Genomic DNA, 22,601 nt, shown 5'->3' on the forward strand with positions numbered 1-22,601 from the left:
CCTGCGGCTATCACTTCAGCAGCAAATCACATTTTGAACATTAACATTTTTTGTTATCATGGCTTTCACGTTAGTCGAAACATTCATCATCAGTGGAAATTACTCCTTGAAGCTGTTCTGAATTTATTTTGCATTAGTTTGAGTTTAAAGTTTAAGTTTATTTATTAGTGTCACAAGTAGGCTTTACATTAACACTGCAATGAAGTTCCTGTGAAAATCCCCTAGTTACCACACTCCGGCGCCTATTTGGGTACACGGAGGGAGGATTTAGCATGGCCAATGCACCGAACCAGCACGTCTTTCGGATTGAGAGGGGAAAGCGGAGCACCCGGAGGAAACCCACGCAGGCATGGGGGAAACTTGCAGACGCTGCACAGACAGACAGTGACCCAAGCTGGGAATCGAACCGGGGTCCCTGGTGCTGTGAGGCAGCAGTGCTAACCACTGTGCCACCCTTAGTGCATTTCTTGTGAACTGATTTGAAGTAATAGTTTGGACCTACTTCACCTAAACTGAAATTTTTTGTATCTAGTCTGCTCTAAATTCAGTCGTTTAATGTATCTGGGCTGTAACATCATCGTCATTCAAAACGATGAGAGATCTTCAACAAGACCCACCGTGCATGTCAACAGATTGGCCATATTTCCACTGCAGAACTTCACCTTGTGAGCCTCAAACAGCCTGGCCTGTACCGTTGTGAAATATTGTAGGTTGAAGAAATTAATAAATTAAAAATATATGTTTTATGAATTGGTCCCTAAGCAAGCACTAGAAACATGCATAAACAGACTTTGAATTATTCGGAGGTAGTCTGCATCTTTAGGAGGTCAACCATAATTATTTTCTTTCTGCTTGAATTTCCTGAATTATTCCTCACAGCCTGGCCCTTTAGACTGTTTGTGGCTCTTCTGTGTACTGTCTCCACTGTTTTTTGTGTTTGGAATTGACACAATCACTAGGTTCCTTACTAAGCCTCTCTTTGCTTCTCAATTCAATGTAGATTTATAGTGATATACAATACAAAACGCCTTACACTCGTCAGCATTAACTTTCATTTGCCATTGATATGGACAATCAAAGACAATCAACATTCCTTCATCAAAGCTCCTGTCTCAAATGCTCTCATGTTACTCTCATCGGCAGTAGCTTAAATTGAGATCCACCATTGATTAGCAAGGTGATTTATGCAGATTAAAAGCAAGAGTCATCAACTCATCAATTCCTGTGGACCATCACACGACATCTCTGCCCTTCCAACCCATGGGAACTTTTCTAAAGCTTTCCGAAACTCCAAAGAAATGATTTAATAGGCAGTTTGATGAACATCTTTATCTATAATGGCACCAAAGTGTCAAGACAGGGCAACCTCTTTCTAAATCCACGCCAACTGTTTCTTGTTAAGCCAGCACTATACAGGCAATCCTCCAGACTACAACTCAGAATAGTTTTCATTCTTATACCTGCTGGCAGTGGGCTAATGGGCCTGTAGTTAGTTGGGTCAAATTTATCAATGCTTTTTAATAATGACAGAATTTTTGGTTGGCTTCAATCTGAGAGACCTCATTAATGTTTCATAAATCCTTAAGAACAAAGAACAAAGAACAGTACAGCACAGGAAACAGGCCCTTCGGCCCTCCAAGCCCGTGCCGCTCCTTGGTCCAACTAGACCAATCGTTTGTATCCCTCCATTCCCAGGCTGCTCATGTGACTATCCAGGTAAGTCTTAAATGATGTCAGCGTGCCTGCCTCCACCACCCTACTTGGCAGCGCATTCCAGGCCCCCACCACCCTCTGTGTAAAAAACGTCCCTCTGATGTCTGAGTTATACTTCGCCCCTTAATGATGATAGTCATTTGTAAAACCGCTCCCACACAATCTACTTCATTATTATATCAGATATATGTTATCTGGTCCAAAAGATTCAATCTCAAGTCCCCGTAATTTGGAAAAAATCAGCCATACAGATTTGAAAATGTGAATAGCTTGGAAAAATAGCTATTAAACATCTTAACTATTTTCCTCCATCTCATTTTAGTGCCAAACACGTGAAATTCTACCTTACGAAAGAAATGAAACACGTAGGACAGTTTGAGTGCGTCTATTTATGACAGAGGGGTGTCACGGTGGTTAGCACTGCTACCTCACAGCGCCAGGGACCTGGGTCCAATTCCGGCCTCGGGTCAGTGTCAGTGTGGAGTTTGCATGTCCTCCCCATATCTGCATGGGGTTTCCTCCCACAGTCCAAAGATGTGCAGGTTAGGCGCATTGGCCATGCTAAATTGCCCCTTAGGGTCCCGGGATGCGTAGGCTAGAGGGGTTAAGGGAAGACAGCCGAGGTTGGATCGTTGTCGGTGCAGACTGATGGGCCGAATGGCCTCCTTCTACGCTGTAGGGATTCTATATCTCACTTCTCGCAAGGTCCCAGTTATCTTGCAAGAGGAATAGAGTGTCTGACAAAAAGGAAAAACTTGCAAAATTTGAATAAAACCCATTGAAATCATGATTTAAAAGGGCAGGGGTCACATGCATTGAAAATAAGTCTTAACAGTGCAGTGCAGGAGACCATTCAGCCCATCAAGTCTCCACCAACTCGCTGAAAGAGCATCTTAACCCCACCCCCTCACCCTATTCCCGGGCATTTACCACAGCCAATCCAGCTAATCTACACATCTTCGTCTTTCAAGGCATACAAATTTGTTTTGAAACTGCAGAGATTAAAAGATCCAAGCTGAAAGACCCAGAACTACTTCAATCATTATGGATTGAGGCGAGGATAATTCTCTTGTCCCAGAAAGCCATGGATACTCAGTTAGTGAACTGAGACAAGACAGAGAGAGATCAATAGATTTTTGGATAACAAGGGAATTAAAGTAAGGGATATGGAGATGGTGCGGGAAGACGAGCTAAAAGATCAGCCCACGATCAAATTGAAAGGAAGAGCAGGCTCCTATTTCTTTTGTCCAGAATTGCCACTATTTGAACAGAAGCCATTAAATTAAATCCAAAATGTTAATTTTTCTCCACACTGCTCAGTGGAACAATGCCAGATAGGATGCAGATAATGAGATATTTTCTACAGCCAGATTCCATTTGCAAAGTCAGATGCAGCTGCTGAAAGTGTAATGATTATGACTGTATTTATGCACAGTTTTCCGAGATCGAGCTGTCTTACTGAAAGTTAAATCAACATTGAACAAATTTGCAAAGCGACGGATAGCAACAAACTTCCAAATCTGCAGTGTCATTCCTGAACTGAGACAGGAACATGGACTCCAAGGGTGGAATTTTCTCTTCCCCCACACGGGAATTGTAGCGGGTGGGACACATAGAACCCCTACAGTGCAGAAGGAGGCCATTCAGCCCATCGAGTCTGCACCGACCACAATCCCACCAGGCCCTATTCCCGTAACCCCATGCATTTACCCTGCCAATTCCCCTGTCACTAGAGTCAATTTAGCATGGCCAATCAACCTAACTCGCACACCTTTGGAGTGTGGGAGGAAACTGGAGCACGGAGGAAAACCACGTGGACACTGGGAGAATGTGCAAACTCCACACAGACAGTGACCCGAGGTCGGAATTGAACCCGGGTCCCTGGCGCTGAGAGGCAGCAGTGCTAACCACTGTGCCACTCTAGACACGGACCATGCAGCGGTCCATTGACCTTGGGCAGGATTTTCCGGCTTTGGGGCGAGTGCAGCAGGAAAATCTCGCCCCCAAAGTGCAACTGCGGCATTCTAGCTGAATGCAAAAGTAACTTGTCTTCCACATAATGGCTAATCCATTCACACAATTTATAGATGTTGGTAAAATTCTAGTCCAACAAACAGGAGGAAAAGCTCCACTAAGCTGAAATAACTTGCCCGAGGCTAAAATGCTCAACAGACAACTCTAGTTTCCAAGATAATCACTGTATGCTTATAAACATCACCAGTGTGCAGCAACTTGGTGTTTATGTCTAAAAATATTAGGTACTCTATAATCCACTTGCTGGGAAAGCAAATGAACAACACAAACTAAAAATTGACAACTGAACAGAGAACAAAACACCACAGTGGCCTCTACACAATTCAGTGCATCAGCACTATTCGAATCAATTTAATCACCCATTATAGTTCCCCCTCCCGACTTTATTTTATTTAAAATTGCACCAATTCATACTGCCCTGACAAATGTTGGGTACAGAACAATATGCTGCAAGGAATAAAAATGTACATAATAAACTGAAAATAGTGAGCTACAATTAGCTGAGCTCCTATGGCATTGCGCATATCCAGCCTGCGATCTCAGTATAAAAGTTGGCATATAGAACGTTGGTGAGGCCACATTTGGAATACTGCGCCCAGTTCTGGTCGCCACACGACCAGAAGGACATGGAGGCTTTGGAGGGTATTAGCTATGAGGTGAGATTGAGTAAACTAGGGTTGTCTCCCTGAAATGACGGAGGTTGAGGGGCGACCTAATAGAAGTTTATAAAATTATGAAGGGCATAGATAGGGTGAATAGTTGGAAGCTTTTTCCCAGGTCAGAAATGACAAACACAAGGGGCCACAAGTTCAAGGTTCAATACAGATATGCGGGGGACATATTTTACACAGAGGGTGGTGGGGGCCTGGAATGCACTACCAAGCAAGGTGGTTGAGGCGGACACGCTAGAGTCATTTAAGACTTATCTAGATAGCCACATGAACAGACTGGGAATAGAGGGATACAAACGGATGGTCTGGTTAGGAACACATGATCGGTGCAGGCTTGGAGGGCCGAAGGGCCTGTTCCTGTGCTGTATTGTTCTTTGTTCTCAGCCCAGGCATTTTTGATCATGCTGATCTCTTCAGTATTGATGCTCAGATGTTGTTCAGTGGAGAAGTAGCCAAACTATCCCTGACATCGAGTTCAATTATTGTCTGGTCATTTTTAAAAAATGTATTTGTATATTGGGGAAGCAGTTATAGTCCGATGCTAATCCAGTCATTCCATTCAGTGCCTTCAATCCGATGGGAGTGTGAATGGTCACCAGGAATGACTCTCTCAGGGCAGGAAGTTCAGCACATGGGCAATGGTCTGACTTGGATGGCCAGTCACAACTGGAGCTATTTTTCAATTTACCCTTGAGAAGCAAGTGGTCATCCTTCGCTGGCCCGCCCTCAATCTGCTGAGGGTTGTTTTGATTTTCTGTGGGAAGGATGAAACCTGGAACTTCACTACTCGGGTCAGTTGTTACCAGGCTGAGCTTGGCAATGTTTGAAAATCCACTAGGGGTGTGGGTTTTTAAGTTTATTTATTAGTGTCACAAGTAGGCTGACATTAACACTGCAATGAAGTTACTGTGAAAATCCCCTAGTCGCCACACTCCAGCGCCTGTTCGGGTACACCGAGGGAAAATTTAGCACGGCCAATGCACCTAACCAGCACGTCTTTCAGACCGGTGGGAGGAAACCGGAGCACCCGGAGGAAACCCACACAGAATGGGAAGAACGTACAGACTCCACACAGACAGTGACCCAAACCGGAAATTGAACCCGGGTCCCTGGTGCTGTGAGGCAGCAGTGCTAACCACTGTGCCACCGTGGGTCTGTTGTCAGTTTATGGGAACAACTGGTTGTAAATGTTCAGCTCAGTGTTTAAAATAAACATAGCCTTGATGGTTTTCCCTTTATACTTTTGGCTGTGAAGAGTGTCACCTGGAATATTATGAACACTCTGGGCTCGAGTTAACAAAGGGAGGCGTTGATGCCATCATGCATTCTGAGGGTATCAATCAAAAATTTCATCAATTCAAAATGTTACAGGTCAAGGACCAGTAGCGTCATTGGAAATGATCCACATGCAATTAGCTGATCTTCCGGCACCATGGGTCAATGGCCCTTATTGTGTAAAAATGTTACCGAGGGGGTCATTGCTGATCACAAATTGCCCATTAAAGGTCGTGGCAGTTTCAATCGGCTAAATTTGTTATCCCCTTCATTAACCCGAGAGAGAAGTCAGTGCCCTTGCGAAAAAGTTAAAGTGCTCTATTTTAATGATCGAGTGTCAAGGCTATCCTGAGACGCTCGTCCAACAATGTACCGTCCCTCCCTCCAGTACTCCCACTGTACTGGAGTGTCAGCCTTGATTTTTGTGATCAAGTCCTGGACTGGGATTGGAACCCAAAACCTTCTGACCCACAGGAAAAAAAATACCATAAATGGAGTCATTGCTGACAAGCTGTGGAGCTAAACACAGGTGGCACAGTGGTTAGCACTGCTGCCTCACAGTGCCAGGGGACCTGGGTTCGATTCCTGGCTTGGGTCACTGTCTGCGCGGAGTTTGCACATTATCCCCGTGTCTGCCCGGGTTTCCTCCGGGTGCTCCGGTTTCCTCCCACAGTCCAAAGATGTACAGGTTAGGTTAATTGGCTGTGCTAAACTGCCCCTTAGTGTCAGGGGGATTAGCAGGATAAATGTGTGAGGTTACAGGAATAGGGCCTGGGTGGGATTGTGGTCAGTACAGACTCAAATGGGCCAAATGGCCTCCTTCTGCACTGTAGGGATTTTCAGCACATACAGTAACCATTTCCTAGCTCTGATGAACAGTCACGGGTGAGAAACTGTTAATAAATTGAGGTTGTTTTTTTTAAATATACAGATGGGGAGCGTTTTGTATTGAAGTGATTCCCCCTGGGCTTTCCTTCTTGTTTAATTATCGTATAATTAAGCTCAGTTTGTACAAGGCTAAATATTTGGGATTGACATGATGCATGAGATGCCTGAAGCAACATAATATTAAAATCTGAAAATCAAGGGGAAGGCTCATTCTAGGGTTCTTTTTTAAGCTATTAATCAATTTAGACTCCCATGTTCTATAATTACTGGAAATCCAACGTGAGATACGCTGAGCCCCAGTTATTGCAATCGCGACGCTGTGGTCACAGATGCTAAATATAATTACTTATTAAACTTGCTGGGAACATCAGCGAGAAAGAACTATTGCAGCAACTTTATTAATATCATACTGACAAGCTGCCCAATTGTACAGCTGAATCGGTTCTCTACATATCAACCCGAATGCTGACTCTGCAAGAAAACTAGAACATTTATATAGAACCCAATATCTAAAAAAGGTACCTTAAAGCAGCGTGCTTCAGACAAAATTTGACACCAAGTCAAAAAAAAAATGGAAAAACTAGAACAGGCGAGCAAAAGCTTGACGAAAGGCGTAGATATCGAGGGGAAATTATGACATTATCAAAAGCGTATGAGGCAAGTTTGGGTTTTTTTTTTTTACATGGAGGGTGGTGAATGTCTGGAACGCGCTGCCCGGGAAGGTGGTGGGAGCAGGTACGATAGTGGCATTTAAGGGGCATCTAGACAAATACATGAATGGGATGGGAATGGAAGGATAAGAACTCTAAATGCCAACGGTTTTAGTTCAGGCAGGCATCATGATCGGCGCAGGCTTGGAGGGCCGAAGGGCCTGTTCCTGTGCTGTACTGTTCTTTGTTCCATTAAGATTACTGCATTCACAGAACAGCAATCATAAATAAAAATTTAAATTAATATACAAAATCTATTCAAAGCTAGGAACCAACATGACGTCTGTGCATCTTTATTTCCGACAGGGGTTAATAGCATCTAATCTCTCCTTATGGTTTTTTAAAAATTCATTCATTCATGGGACGTGAACACTGCTGGTGAGGCCAGCATTTATTGCCCTTGAGAAGGTGGTGGTGAGTAGCCTTCTTGCAGCCCATCTGGTGTGGAACACCCACAGTATTGTTAGGAAGAGAGTTCCAGGATTTTGACAGTGAAGGAACGGTGACATAATTCCAAATCAGGATGGGGTTTCATCTGGAGGGGAATTTGCAGGTGGTGGTGCTCCCAAACATCTGCTGCCCTTGTCCTTGCAGGCGGTAGGGGGCACGGGTTTGGAAGGACCCTTGGTGAGTTGCTGCAGTGCATCTTGTAGATAGAGCACTAGTGCACACAGTTGCCACTGTGTGTCGGTGGTAGGAGGGAATGTTTATTGTGGACAGGGTGCCAGTCAGTGGGCTGCTTTGTCCTGGATGCTGTCAAGCTCCAAGAGTTATAGGAACTGCATTCATCCGGGAAAGTGGAGAGTAAATCATCAAACTGCTGAATTGTGCCTTGCAGATGGTGGACATGTTTTAGGAGCCAGGAGATGAGTTACATTCCACAGAAATGCCAGACTTTTAACTGCTCTTTTAGCCACATGGTTCGTTCAGTTCAGTTTTTGGTCAAAGGTAGAACATAGAACATAGAACATAGAACATTACAGCGCAGAACAGGCCCTTCGGCCCACGATGTTGCACCGACCAGGTAACCCTTCAGGATGTTGACAGTGGAGGATTCAGCGATGGCAATGCCATTGAATGTCAAGGAGAGATAGTTAGATGCTCTCTCATTGGAGATGGTCATTGCCTGGGACTGGTGTTGTGCGAACGTTACTTGCCATTTATCAGCCCAAGCCTTGCTGCATATGGACAAGGACTGCATGAAAATAGTTGTGGTTGTTAGAACTCAATCATCTTAGTACTGGGACATCACTACAGGTATCACCTGACTTTGGTGGTGGGCAAATTATTGGAAACAACTCCAAGAGACAGGATAACCTGTCACTTAGAAAGCTATGGATTGATTAGGGATAGTCGGCATGGCTGTTATGGGAAGTCATGATGTGGAGATGCCGGCGTTGGACTGGGGTAAGCACAGTAAGAAGTCTCACAACACCAGGTTAAAGTCCAACAGGTTTATTTGCTACCAAATAAACCTGTTGGACTTTAACCTGGTGTTGTGAGACTTCTTACTGTTATGGGAAGGCCATGTCTTACTAACTTTATATAATTTTTTTGAAGCAGTAACAAGGAGAGGTTATGAGGGTAGTACAAGTGGATGTTGTCTACATGGATTTCAGTAAGACATTTTACTAGGTTCCACATGGCAGACTGGTCAGAGAAGTGAGGTCACATGGAATACAGGGGAGGCTAGATCCAAAATTGGCTCAGTGATAGAAACAAAGGCTAATGGTGATGGCTGTTTTTGCAAATGGAAAATGGTTTTCAGTAGTGTTCCACAGTGCTCAGTGATGGGGCCATTGCCCTTTGTTGTATATATTGATGATTTAGACTTAAATGAGGGAGACATGATTGGGAAATTTGAAGATGACACAAATGTTGGCCATGTAGTTGACAGTGAAGAAGACAGCTGTAGACTCCAAAAATCATAGAAATCATAGAATTATAGAATCCCTACAGTGCAGGAGGATGATATTTGGCCCATCAAATCTGCACCAACATATCCGACAAGAGTATCACACCCAAGGCCAGAATTGAACCCGGGTTCCTGGTGCTGTGAGGCAGCAGTGCTAACCACTGTGTCGCCCCTAATTATATCAGTGGATTGAATTTTCATAGAATCCCTACAGTACAGAAGGAGGCCATCCGGCCCATCGAGACTGTACCAACCACAATCCCACCCAGGCCCGTAACCCTACATATTTACCCTGCTAATCCCCCTGACACCAGGGACAATTTAGCATGGCCAATCAAACTAACCCGCACATCTTTGGACTGTGGGAGGAAGCCGGAGCACCCGGAGGAAACTCATGCAGACAAAGGGAGAACGTGTAGACTCCACACAGACAGTGACTCAAGGCTGGAATTGAACCTGGGACCCTTGCGCTGTGAGGCAGTAGTGCTAACCACTGTGCCACACATGGATTGCGGGGGCGGAGAAGTAACAAATGCAAGTCAATTGGAAAAGTGTAAAGTAATGCACATAGGGAGGATATGGAACAAAGCAAGGGAATACTTACTAAATGGGAAGATATTGAGAGGGGTTGAGGAAGTAGGAGACCCCGGAGTGCATGTCCACAGGTCCTTGAAGGTGGCAGGACAGGTGGACAAGGCGGCCATAAAAGCATATGGAATGTTTTCCTTTATTAGGTGAGGTATTGAATACAAAAGCAGAGATTTAATGGTGGAACAGGTTAAAGTGAGCAATGAATGGAAGGTTGGGCAAAAACAGGCCAACAGAAAACGTGCCAACTTAGGCCGTGTAGAGACATTGAGCAGGCCTTTCAGCTTTAAATGGCTCAACGGGTGGCACAGTGGTTAGCACTGCTGCCTCACAGCGCCAGGGACCTGGGTTCGATTCCTGGCTCGGGTCACTGTCTGTGTGGTGTTTGCACGTTCTCCCTGTGTCTGCGTGGGTTTCCTTCGGGTGCTCCGGTTTCCTCCCACATGAAAGACATGCTGGTTAGGTGCATTGACCCGAACAGGCACTGGAGTGTGACGACTAGGGAATTTCACAGTAACTTCATTGCAGCGTTAATGTACGCCTTACTTGTGACTAATAAATAAACTTTAAACAATTGTTTCATAGAATCAAAGAATGCCTACGGTGCAGAAGGAGATCATTTGACTCATTGGGTCTGCACTGACAACATTCCCAACAAGACCCTATCCCCGTGACCCCACAATATTAACCCTGCTAATCCCCCCTGACACTAAGGGACAATTTGGCATGGCCAATACACCTAACCCACACATCTCTGGACTGCGTGAGGAAACCCACGCAGACACGGGAAGAACATACAAACTCCACACAGACAGTGACCCGAGGTCCCTGGCACTGTGAGGCAGCAGTGCTAACCACTGTGCTGCCTGTTTTGCCAGTGGAAAGTATAGGGAAGCAGCTGAAGGTTCTAGAAAACATTACTTCGCTGCAGATATCGGCATGCACATTTCATTAGACCAGGCTGTCCATATCTTGTTGATTCAGCAAAGTAGCAGCTTAAACATTCACTTCAATTCTCACAGTCATAAATGCATCATCTCGTATTGGGCCCGACTACCTAACATGGCAGTGTCTATCACTGCAGTCAAAACCAAGCAAAATCTATTCTCTACGGCGTTTTACTGGAATTAGCTTGGCAGCTGTAGATTATTGTACTCTGAACCAAATCACTAGAAATAAAGTCCCAGCCCCACCAATAAGAACCATGACCAGGATTTTCCAGTGGGCACAACGGGGTCATCAAACACTCCATTTACTCTGGAGGGACCTTAACATTCTGGCCCCAAATTTTGGTAATTGCTGAACAGAGCCAGATCCGGCAATTTATTAAACCAAAGTGCTCTGGGTTGGCAGAATGGGTTCAGTCAGAGGTGCAGATCATAGAATCCCTACAGTGCAGAAAGAGGCCATTTGGCCCATCGAGTCTGCACCGACCACAATCCCACCTAGGCCCTATTCCCGTAACCCCACATATTAACCCTACTAATCCCCTAACACCAGGGGCAATTTAGCACGGCCAATCAACTTAATCTGCACATCTTTGGACTGCGGAAGGAAACCGGAGCACCCGGAGGAAACCCATGCAGACACGGGGAGAATGTGCAGACTCCACACAGACAGTGACCCAAGAATTGAACCCGAATCCCTGGCGCTGTGAGGCAGCAGCGCTAACCACTGTGCTGCCCATCATCTTTCCCATTTAAACAGTGTTTAGCCCTGATCATCTTTCTCTTACCTCCATTCGGACCAGGGTCAGGGGGGCCAATGCTGATGCCACCCCAGGAGCTACCAGTCCAGCCTCTTTCTCTTTTCAGTTTCATTTTCCTTTTCCTATCCCATTCCTCTCGCTGTCTGAGGGCTTCAGCCTGCAACACCTCCTGCTGGGTTTGGTCACGCTTCCCGATGGACTGGATGGTTCCACTCTTCACAACAGGAGCATTTAAACCTGGCCACAGGAACCCAGCTCGTCCTTGGGAGGAAAAAAAACACTGCATTCAGCCAAAGTTAATAACATCGATAGATCAACAGGAACAGTATGAACAGAGGAACTTCAAGACATGTACTTTCGCACTACATTCCCTCTGGAAATTACATTCTTTCGATGGAGTACAAATCATGCAAATTGCAAAACTGTCAGTACTACACAATTCCACTTCTCTCACACCTGCTCTTCCTTCACATTCACAAATGACCAATTAACTAGTCTTCCATTGCCTCGGTTTTACTTTCTATACCTCACTCATGTTTTGCACGGAATGGATTGCTCATTGAAATAATGTAAAGAGATGTTATTTTATTTAACACTAGCCATTCTACGAGGCACTCTACAACCACCAGATGCTAAACGCACAGAGATTTGTCAATGCCCTTCTAAATTTATCTGTGCAACTATTATTCATCGGCAATTAGCAGCAACAAAAAGAGAAAATGCTGGATAGTCTCAGCAGGTCTGGCAGCATCTGTAGGGAGAGAAAAGAGCTGACGTTTCGAGTCCAGATGACCCTTCGTCAAAGCTAAAAGGCATAGAAAGCGGGAGATATTTATACTGCAGGGTGAGGGAATGAAATATGAGTCATAGCCACAGAAACCAGAGGGGAAAAGGCTGCTAATAGCAGCCCATAGAGAGAATAAAGGATGTAGGACATAGAAAAAATGTGAATGGCTAAACGGCAGGGAGGCTGAAATAAGAGGGTGAGCTGTGACAGATGAAGATGGGGGGCGGGGGGGGGAATGGATGGGAGAGGTAAAATTTAGAAAAAGGGGGAAGAGGGGAAGCAAAGGGGGAGGAAAGGTAAGGAAAGGGGGATTGCGGAGTCAATCCTGCTTAGGAGTGAAAGTAATAGGGCAATTGTTATGGGGGAGGTAAAATTTAGAAAATAGGGCAATTGGATGGGAGAGGTAAAATTTAGAAAAAGGGGGAAGAGGGGAAGCAAAGGGGGAGGAAAGGTAAGGAAAGGGGGATTGCGGAGTCAATCCTGCTTAGGAGTGAAAGTAATAGGGCAATTGTTATGGGGGATTTTAACTTGACTAATATTGACTGGAATTGTTATAGCTCTAGCTCGTTAGAGGGGTCAGTTTTTGTTCAAAGCGTGCAGGAAGGTTTTTTGACTCAGTATGTAGACAGGCCAACTAGAGGTGAGGCTATATTGGATCTGGTGCTGGGAAATGAGCCAGACCAGGTGCTAGACTTGGAAGTTGGTGTGCATTTTGGTGATAGTGACCACAATTCGGTTACGTTCACCTTAGTGATGGAAAGGGATAGGCATGAACCTCGGGCCAGTGGTTTTAGCTGGGGGAAGGGTAATTATGAGGCTATTAGGAGAGAATTAGGAAACATAGGTTGGACTAGGAGATTACAGGGACTGGGAACGTCCGACATGTGGAGTTTTTTCAAGGAGCAGCTACTGCGAGTCTGTGATAGGTATGTCCCTGTCAGGCAAGGAGGAATTGGTAGGGCTAGGGAACCGTGGTGCACCAAAAAAGTTTCTTTGTTGGTTAAAAAGAAAAAGGAGGCTTATGTTCGGATGAGACGTGAGCACTCGGGTAGTGCACTAGAAAGCTTTAGATTGGCTAAGAGGGAGTTGAAGAGCGAGCTTAGAAGGGCTAAAAGGGGACATGAGAAGACTTTGGCGGATAGGGTTAAAGAGAATCCTAAGGCGTTCTATAGGTATGTCAAGAACAGAAGGTTGGTTAGGGCAAGTTTAGGGCCAGTTATAGATGGCAGAGGGAAGTTATGTGTGGAACCGGAGGAGATTGGTGAAGCATTGAACCAATATTTCTCTTCGGTGTTCACGCAAGGGGACATGAATATAGCTGAGGAGGACACTGGGTTGCAGGGGAGTAGAATAGACAGTATTACAGTTGATAAGGAGGATGTGCAGGATATTCTGGAGGGTCTGAAAATAGATAAATCCCCTGGTCCGGATGGGATTTATCCAAGGATTCTCTGGGAGGCAAGAGAAGTGATTGCAGAGCCTCTGGCTCTGATCTTCAGGTCGTCGTTGGCCTCTGGTATAGTACCAGAAGATTGGAGGTTAGCGAATGTTGTCCCATTGTTTAAGAAGGGGAACAGAGACTTCCCCGGGAATTATAGACCGGTGAGTCTCACTTCTGTTGTCGGCAAGATGTTGGAAAAAATTATAAGGGATAGGATTTATAGTTATTTGGAGAGTAATGAATTGATAGGTGATAGTCAGCATGGTTTTGTGGCAGGTAGGTCGTGCCTTACTAACCTTATTGAGTTTTTTGAGAAAGTGACCAAGGAGGTGGATGGGGGCAAGGCAGTGGACGTGGTATATATGGATTTTAGTAAGGCGTTTGATAAGGTTCACCATGGTAGGCTTCTGCAGAAAATGCAGATGTATGGGATTGGGGGTGATCTAGGAAATTGGATCAGGAATTGGCTAGCGGATAGGAAACAGAGGGTGGTGGTTGATAGTAAATATTCATCATGGAGTGCGGTTACAAGTGGTGTACCTCAGGGATCTGTTTTGGGGCCACTGCTGTTTGTAATATTTATTAATGATCTGGATGAGGGTATAGTTGGGTGGATTAGCAAATTTGCTGATGACACCAAAGTCGGTGGTGTGGTAGACAGTGAGGAAGGGTGTCGTAGTTTGCAGGAAGACTTAGACAGGTTGCAAAGTTGGGCCGAGAGGTGGCGGATGGAGTTTAATGCGGAGAAGTGTGAGGTAATTCACTTTGGTAGGAATAACAGATGTGTTGAGTATAGGGCTAACGGGAGGACTTTGAATAGTGTGGAGGAGCAGAGGGATCTAGGTGTATGTGTGCATAGATCCCTGAAAGTTGGGAATCAAGTAGATAAGGTTGTTAAGAAGGCATATGGTGTCTTGGCGTTTATTGGTAGGGGGATTGAATTTAGGAGTCGTAGCGTTATGTTGCAACTGTACACAACTCTGGTGCGGCCGCACTTGGAGTACTGTGTGCAGTTCTGGTCCCCACATTACAGGAAGGATGTGGAGGCTTTGGAGAGGGTGCAGAGGAGGTTTACCAGGATGTTGCCTGGTATGGAGGGGAGATCCTATGAGGAGAGGCTGAGGGATTTGGGATTGTTTTCGCTGGAAAGGCGGCGGCTAAGAGGGGATCTTATTGAAACATATAAGATGATTAGAGGTTTAGATAGGGTGGATAGTGATAGCCTTTTTCCTCTGATGGAGAAATCCAGCACGAGGGGGCATGGCTTTAAATTGAGGGGGGGTAGTTATAGAACCGATGTCAGGGGTAGGTTCTTTACCCAGAGGGTGGTGAGGGATTGGAATGCCCTGCCAGCATCAGTAGTAAATGCGCCTAGTTTGGGGGCGTTTAAGAGATCCGTAGATAGGTTCATGGACGAAAAGAAATTGGTTTAGGTTGGAGGGTCACAGTTTTTTTTTAACTGGTCGGTGCAACATCGTGGGCCGAAGGGCCTGTTCTGCGCTGTAATGTTCTATGTTCTATGTTCTAAGTAGGGGGAAAAAGTGGGGGGGGGGGGGGGGGGGAGAAGAAAGATGAAGAAAATAAAGAAATAAAAAGGTAAAGAACAGTAAAAAATTAAATTAAATGAAAACGAAGGGGTCAAGGTGGGGTAGAGCTGATCATCTGAAGTTGTTGAATTCGATGTTGAGCTGTAAAGTGCCTAGCCGGAAGATGAGATGCTGTTTCTCCAGTTTGCGTTGAGCTTCACTGGAACATTGCAGCAGGCCAAGGACAAACATGTGGGCATGGGGAGCAGGATTGTGTGTTAAAATGGCAAGCAATCTGAAGGTCAGGGTCCTGACTGTTGAGCACCTTCGGTCTGTGCGCAAAGTGATCACCCAGTCTACGCTTGGTCTCTCCGATATAGAGGAGACCACATTGGGAGCTGCAATGCAATAGACCAAATTGAAAGAGGTGCATGTGAAACGCTGCTTAACCTGGAATGAGCAGTAGTTTAGAAGGACCTTGGCTGGTGAGCATAGAAGACATAAAGGGACAGGTGTTACACCTTCTGCCATTGCCTGGGAAGGTGCCAAGGGTGATGGGAGAGGTGTTGCATATAGTGGAGGAGCGGACTAGGTTATCCCGGAGGGAACGGTCTCTGCGGAATGCTGACAGAGGGAGTGAAGGGAAGATGTGTTTGGTGGTGGCATCACACTGGAGTTGATGAAAATGGCGGAGGATTATGCTTTGCATGCGGAGGCTGGTGGGGTGAAATGTGAGAACAAGAGGGACTCTATCCTTGTTCTGGGAGGAAGGGGAGGGGGTGAGGGTCATGGCACGGGAGATGGACCGCACGCTGTTGAGGGTCCTGTCAACAACTGTAGATGGGAATCCACGGTTGAGGAAAAAGGAACATACTTTGGAACGTGGCGTCATTGGAACAAATGCGCCGGAGGCGAAGGAGCTGAGAGAAAGGGATGGAGTCCTTACAGGATGTAGGGTGTGAAGAGCTGTAGTCCAGATAGCTGTGGGAGTCAGTGGGCTTGTAATGGATATTAGTAGATAGTCTATCGCCGAAACTGGAGACAGAAAGGTCAAGGAAGGGAAGGGAAGTGTCTGAGCTGGACCAAGTGAAGGTGATGGAGGGGTGGAAACTGGAAGCGAAGTTGATAATTTTTCGAGGTCTGAACGAGAACATGAAGCGGCACCAAAAGAGTCATCGATTTACCAGTAAAGGAGTTGTAGGAGGGGATCCAGGTAGGCCTGGAACAAGGAATGTTCCACATACCCCATAAAAAGACAAGCCTAGCTAGGACCCATGCAGGTACCCAGTGCCACACCTTTGATTTGGAGAAAGAGGGATGAGTTAAAGGAGAAGTTCTTGAGAGATGGAACGGGTTCAGCCGGGCGGAGGAGTGGTGGTGGTGGATGGGACTTTGCAAGAAACATTCAAGGCAAAGGCTCAATGCCACCTGTTTAAATTGTACCCTGGTACATCAGTGCTCTGTGCCAATGGACCCCGAATGTAGATTTGCATCCATGATTATCACAGGTTGCAAAGGCTTGCCACTGCACTCTGCTGCCAAAGTGAAAGGGTACAGTCGCTTACCTTCCCCGATCATCTGTCCCCGGTTCAAATCTTTCTTGATCTTCCTCTTAGTTCGTTTGCCTCGGCCCTTTCGTGCCCCAGCACCAAATTCTGCCATTACACCCCGCCATAATTCATCCGCCGTCACTGTGGAAAATAAAAACATTTTCCTTGGTGAGCAAAGCCATAAACGTCAGCACGCTTGACTGCCGGAAGCTCTAGGTTACAATCTTCCAGGTAAAGTTCTGCCGTCAGATCTTTGTCAAAGTCTTAATGTTTTGTTTGATGTCCAAATTGATATGCAGCAATCGCACACATGCAAAACAGTGCTGCAGGCATTAGAGGGCTTCGGACTTAAATAACTCCATCTCTGCTCTGACAGGTGAAAGGATAATGACACACCATTCAACTTGGAGTGGGTGAATTTCTCAATGCCTTTAACCCAACAAAGCTTCACCTGGTTTTGTTGCGTTGGGCATCAAGGGAAATAAAGTGAATGGAGCTTTTGAGTAGCATCATACATTTTGTGTTATTGCCAAAGTAGAAATATTCATCATAAAATACTCAGCATCATATTATACAAAATGGTTTTATTTCCTGAGAGCTCTAAAAGTAACCAACTGTACTCTTATAGAGGTGACCTGATAGAGATCGATAAAATCATGAAGAGCTGGATGGCTTGTCCATCTATAATAATTTACCACGGAGACTGCAGCGGTTCAAGGAGGCAGCTTACCACCACCTTCTGAAGGGCAACTAGGGATGGGCAATAAATGCTGGCCTAGCCAGCGACGCCCACATCTGATAAAAAATGAATTTAAAAAAATACAACTTTTAATCTGTTCAAATGGTTTTAATTGGTCAGATGCTGATCCAACAAAATTTGGATCGATAGTTGGCTAAACCGATAGTGTAATATTTCACTGCAATACTATGGTACCGTGTACACAGAGCAGAACAAACTCTTACGTTTGATTTTTCCTGCCCCTTCCCTTCCCCCTCCACCCCCACAGAGGGCAGTTACTTTAACTTCTTCCGATAAACGTAGGCTGAGAGATCAGTAAATGTGAGGGACAGACTCAAAGACATATCTGATCACAGACACCCCCAACCCCCACCTCTCATTTCTTTTTATAAAAGAGCCCTAGTTGGTGGATGCTTCATTGAGATGCAGCATTTGTGGTTCAAATGATTGTTATTGGTTGCTGGGGACAAGGTGAGAGCTTTGCTGGAGAAAAGGGGGAGGGATTTTGACAGAGTCTGGGAGACCCTGAGAATGATGTGGAGATGCCGGCGTTGGACTGGGGTAAACACAGTAAGGAGTCTCACAACACTAGGTTAAAGTCCAACAGGTTTATTTGGTAGCAAACGCCACTAGCTTTCGGAGCGTGCTGCTCCTTAGTCAGGTGGGGTGGGAGATCTCAGATCCTGAGAATGGCATGGGAGAGTACCTGTCTGACAGGCTTGGGAATGAAGTTTGATGCAATTCTGACTTTTGATGGCAAATATGGTGGAGTGGAGGTAGGTGGGTCAAATTGGCACTGGAGGATGTGGCGGGGTAAAGGAGATGGAAAGGATTGGTATGGGATGGGGATTTAAAGAAATATGGTTGCAATAAAAGGTACTAATTTTATTGCAGGTCAGAAGGTCAGGGGCAAAGAATTAGGGATGGCACAGGCAGAAGGGATGTGATGTATCTGATATGAGGGATGAAGGTGGCACGGAGACACAGTGGTTAGCACTGCTGCCTCACAGCACCAGGGGCCCGGGTTTGATTCCCGACTTGGGTCATTATCATTGTGGAGTTTGCACGTTCTCCCAGTGTCTGCATGGGTTTCCTCCGGGTGCTCCGATTTCCTCCCACAGTCCGAAAGACGTGCTGATTAGGTGCAATGGCCATGCTAAATTCTCCCTCCGTGTACCCGAACTGGCACTGGAGTGTGGTGACTAGGAGATTTTCACAGTAACTTCATTGCAGTGTTAATGTAAGCCTACTTGTGACACTAATAAATTAACTTTAAAAGGAGTAGGAGTATGGCATGAGGGGTGACATAAGAAGGATAGAATAGCATGGGATGCACGGGAACAAATCTCATAACCAGTGAGGAATCCCAATTTCAGTACACAAGGAGGTTTTATAGTCTGTTTCGGGCAGGTGCTGTGTCTGGTTAAGAATCATCTGGGCTAAAGCACACTTCTGGCACAGTTCAGAAATGGTGGATCGCTATGAAATTATGTCCAATACAATTTTCTGGTGTAAAAGTGAGCAGCCATAAGTTGATATTCATGGAATCATAGAATCCCTACAGTGCAGAAGGAGGCCATTCAGCCCATCGAGCCTGCACCGACTCTCTGACAACAATCCCATCCAGGCTGTATGCCTGTAACCCTCATGCATTTACCCCACTAACCCCTCTGACACGAAGGGGCAATTCAACACCATGGGCAGCACGGTAGCACAGAGGTTAGCACTGCTGCTTCACAGTGCCGGGGACCCGGGCTTGATTCCTGGCTTGCGTCACTGTCTGTGTGGAGTTTGCACGTTCTCCCGTGTCTGCGTGGGTTTCCTCCGGGTACTCCGGTTTCCTCCCACAATCTGAAAGACGTGCCGGTTAGGTGCATTGACCCGAGCAGGCGCCGGACTGTGGCGACTAGGGGAATTTCACAGTAACTTCATTACAGTGATGTGAGCCTTACTTGTGACTAATAAATAAACTCAAAAAAAACTTAACATGTGACGCAATTGTACCTTTAAGAATTTTTAAAAAAATTATGGTCTCTGCCACAATTACAAAAAACTGCTGACAATCTGCATTGGCTGCCTGCTTAGAAGTCCTGTTATTGCTGTTTCAATGGTTTAAATGGGGTTTTGTTTATTTTTACTCTGGGCCTCATGCAGCGTCTGGGATTTTACGACCTTTTGAATTTTTAGGGGGAAGATTGATTGACAAGTCAAAGTCAGGTGGTTCCTCCCCAGAGGAATCCAAGGATTCATTTTCAGTTTTGGTTCAGAGTCAGAAGCTGTCCTGGTTTTCAAGTTGCAGGCAGGTTTCCTCTCTCTCTCTCTCAGGTATTATAGATTCTGCTGGCTAGCTGGAAGCAGGTCTTCTAGCTTTCCTGAAGTGAAAATTCTGTCTCTTGCAGTGGTTTGCTGGGACAAATTAGTGGTCAACAGTGGCATCATCTCTACCTCCAAGTCTGCAGGAAGTTATAAGGCTGGGAAGTCAGAGTTTCAATTCTCCAACCAAAGGACTAAGTTCCACCATTACATGAACATTCTTATTTTCTGTGTTAAACCTGTGGCAGGTGTTTGTTTATAGGGAAGTTTTTTTGGTTGGAACATTGCATTGAGTTGTTAAGGTTTATACAACATCATGGTTGTTTTTTCTCTTGTTTGTAATTGATAAAAGTTATTGCTATATGTTAACTGTATTCCTAAATAAACTTTGTTTGATAAAAGCTCCCTAGTGAGTCATTGGAATCATACCTGAAGTGAAACATCTCATGCTTACCCTAGCCAAATTCAAATAGCAAAACCCATGGTCCAGGCAGACTTCATAAAACACTTCGAGTTTCTGACCGGAATTATAACAAGCATGGCCAATCAACCTAACCCGCACATCTTTGGTGTGTGGGAGGAAACCAGAGCACTTGGAGGAAACCCATGCAGACTCGGAGAAAATGTGCAAACTCCTCACAGTCACCCAAGGCCGGAATTGAACCTGGGTCCCTGGCGTTGTGAGGCAACAGTGCTAACCACCGTATATTCTGCCCCTATTTTATTCCCTGAGAGATCAGCTGTTTCTGCTTGTAGCCATTTGAGAGGCAAGTACTTTCCTCTAACAGGGTATCCATCCCAGTCTGTGTCTGAAGTAGAAAGACCTGTGAACCCATTTTGAAGCTACTGACGTTCATCCAAGCCAGTCCTGAAGTGAGTTGCTGAGCATGTGTGTACCAACAATGATGGCACTTCTAGAAGTTAGAGACAAATGAATAAGGGGATCAGGGGTTATGGGGAAAAGGCAGGAGAATGGGGATGAGAAAAATATCAGCCATGATTGAATGGCAGAGCAGACTCGATGGGCCAAGTGGCCTAATTCTGCTCCTATGTCTTATTGTCTAAAGGTATTTTCTTTGGAGTAGATTTTTGGATTAACTCTTCCTTGTTTCCTGAACAAACTCCTCAGATTATGGCAAAAATCAGAAAAAAAGCATTAGGAAATGGAACAGTTGCTTGGTAATACAGAAGTTGAGCATTGCTGATAAAAGAGACATACTGTTGAAGTTTTTTGTCCTGCACTCATCAAGAGAGATTCACAAGAATGTCAAATATAAAGGGAACAATAATTTATTCTGCATGAGGGGAAGGTGCTGATTGGTTGGCAAGACGACTCTGATGAGTAGAGGCATTGCCATAGAAAATGCACCCAGGGAACAGTTAACTGTCAAGCCTTTGTTTAAATTCAAACCAGGCAAATCAACTCTGATTACCCCACAGCATGCCTGGACCAATAGACAATACTTACTAAAGAATCATGTTTGTACTAAGAATGAAACTGACAACCAATTTAAGATTATCAATCAAGCTCTCAGTTACACATGCTAGAAGCTACATGTTTTCACACTAAGGGCCCTGTCCTTTGAAAACAGAAAGAGCATGTCCACTCTGTGTGTCTTTTTCATCTGGACAAAAGCATAGAACCATAGAAAATTACAGCTCAGAAACAGGCCTTTTGGCCCTACTTGTCTGTGCCGAACCATTTTTTGCCTAGTCCCACTGACCTGCACTTGGACCATATCCCTCCACACCCCTCTCATCCATGAACCCGTCCAAGTTTTTCTTAAATGTTAAAAGTGAACCCGCATTTACCATTTATCCGGCAGCTCATTCCACACTCCCACCACTCTCTGCGTGAAGAAGCCCCCCCTAATATTCCCCTTCAACTTTTCTCCTTTCACCCTTAACCCATGCCCTCTGGTTTTTTTCTCCCCTAGCCTCAGCGGAAAAAGCCTGCTTGCATTCACTCTATCTATACCCATCAAAATCTTATACACCTCTATCAAATCTCCCCTCAATCTTCTACGCTCCAGGGAATAAAGTCCCAACCTATTCAATCTCATAGTGGACAGCCATTCCCTGGTTTATTCCCCATGGTCAAGCCTCTTGCCAATTATCGCTGGACCTGGCCCTTGCAGCTAAAGGGATCAAGGGGTATGGAGAGAAAGCGGGAGTGGGATACTGAAAGTACGGTCAGCCATGATCATGGCGCAGACTCAAAGGGCCGAATGGCCTACACGTGCACCTATTAACTAAGTTACTTCCCAAAATGCTGAGCATCATAGGAACCAGTTATCAATCAATTCAATTCACACCATTTGATATCAGAAAGAGAGTTGAAGGTACTGGGTACTTCAGGCTATTGGCCCAGCCAACTTCCTGTCAATAGTACTGATAACTTGTGCTCCAAAACTAACCATGCCTGTAGCCCAAGCTTGGAAACTCATATCTTAAGAGTTTAGAAATATAGCCAATTTATATTTTAACACAGGTCAGTGAATGAATTTGGGGGGAAAAAAAATTGCAGTCTATGGGTTCACATTTCATAATTCCAGAAAGGCCACTGAAAAAGTAGAAATAGAAAATAAAAAATAATTCCCTTTATACGGAAACAACTAATGTGTCAGAATATTTCTGTGACTGCCAGCAAGTCCCCAGAGCCTACGTCCTGGGGTTTCAGGACCAGCTGAGCTTTGGGGATGTGGGGGGAGGGGGGGTTTTGGAGGACAGGGGAGGGGGAACC

At 45.3% G+C, this 22,601-nt stretch overlaps 1 protein-coding gene across 1 annotated transcript in view; it reads right to left on the reverse strand.

The window, feature by feature from the left end:
- Positions 1 to 22,601, reverse strand: part of mrps5 (mitochondrial ribosomal protein S5) — a 156,217-nt gene that overhangs the window by 94,429 nt on the left and 39,187 nt on the right. Inside the window, exons 3-4 of the mRNA XM_078212306.1 lie at positions 16,822 to 16,947; positions 11,530 to 11,763 (exon numbers count right to left, since the gene is read on the reverse strand). Of these exons, the coding sequence (XP_078068432.1) occupies positions 11,530 to 11,763; positions 16,822 to 16,947 (360 nt within the window). The remainder of the gene's footprint in view (positions 1 to 11,529; positions 11,764 to 16,821; positions 16,948 to 22,601) is intronic.

Source organism: Mustelus asterias, chromosome 5 (genome assembly GCF_964213995.1).
Source record: "Mustelus asterias chromosome 5, sMusAst1.hap1.1, whole genome shotgun sequence".
Classification (NCBI taxonomy): domain Eukaryota; kingdom Metazoa; phylum Chordata; class Chondrichthyes; order Carcharhiniformes; family Triakidae; genus Mustelus; species Mustelus asterias.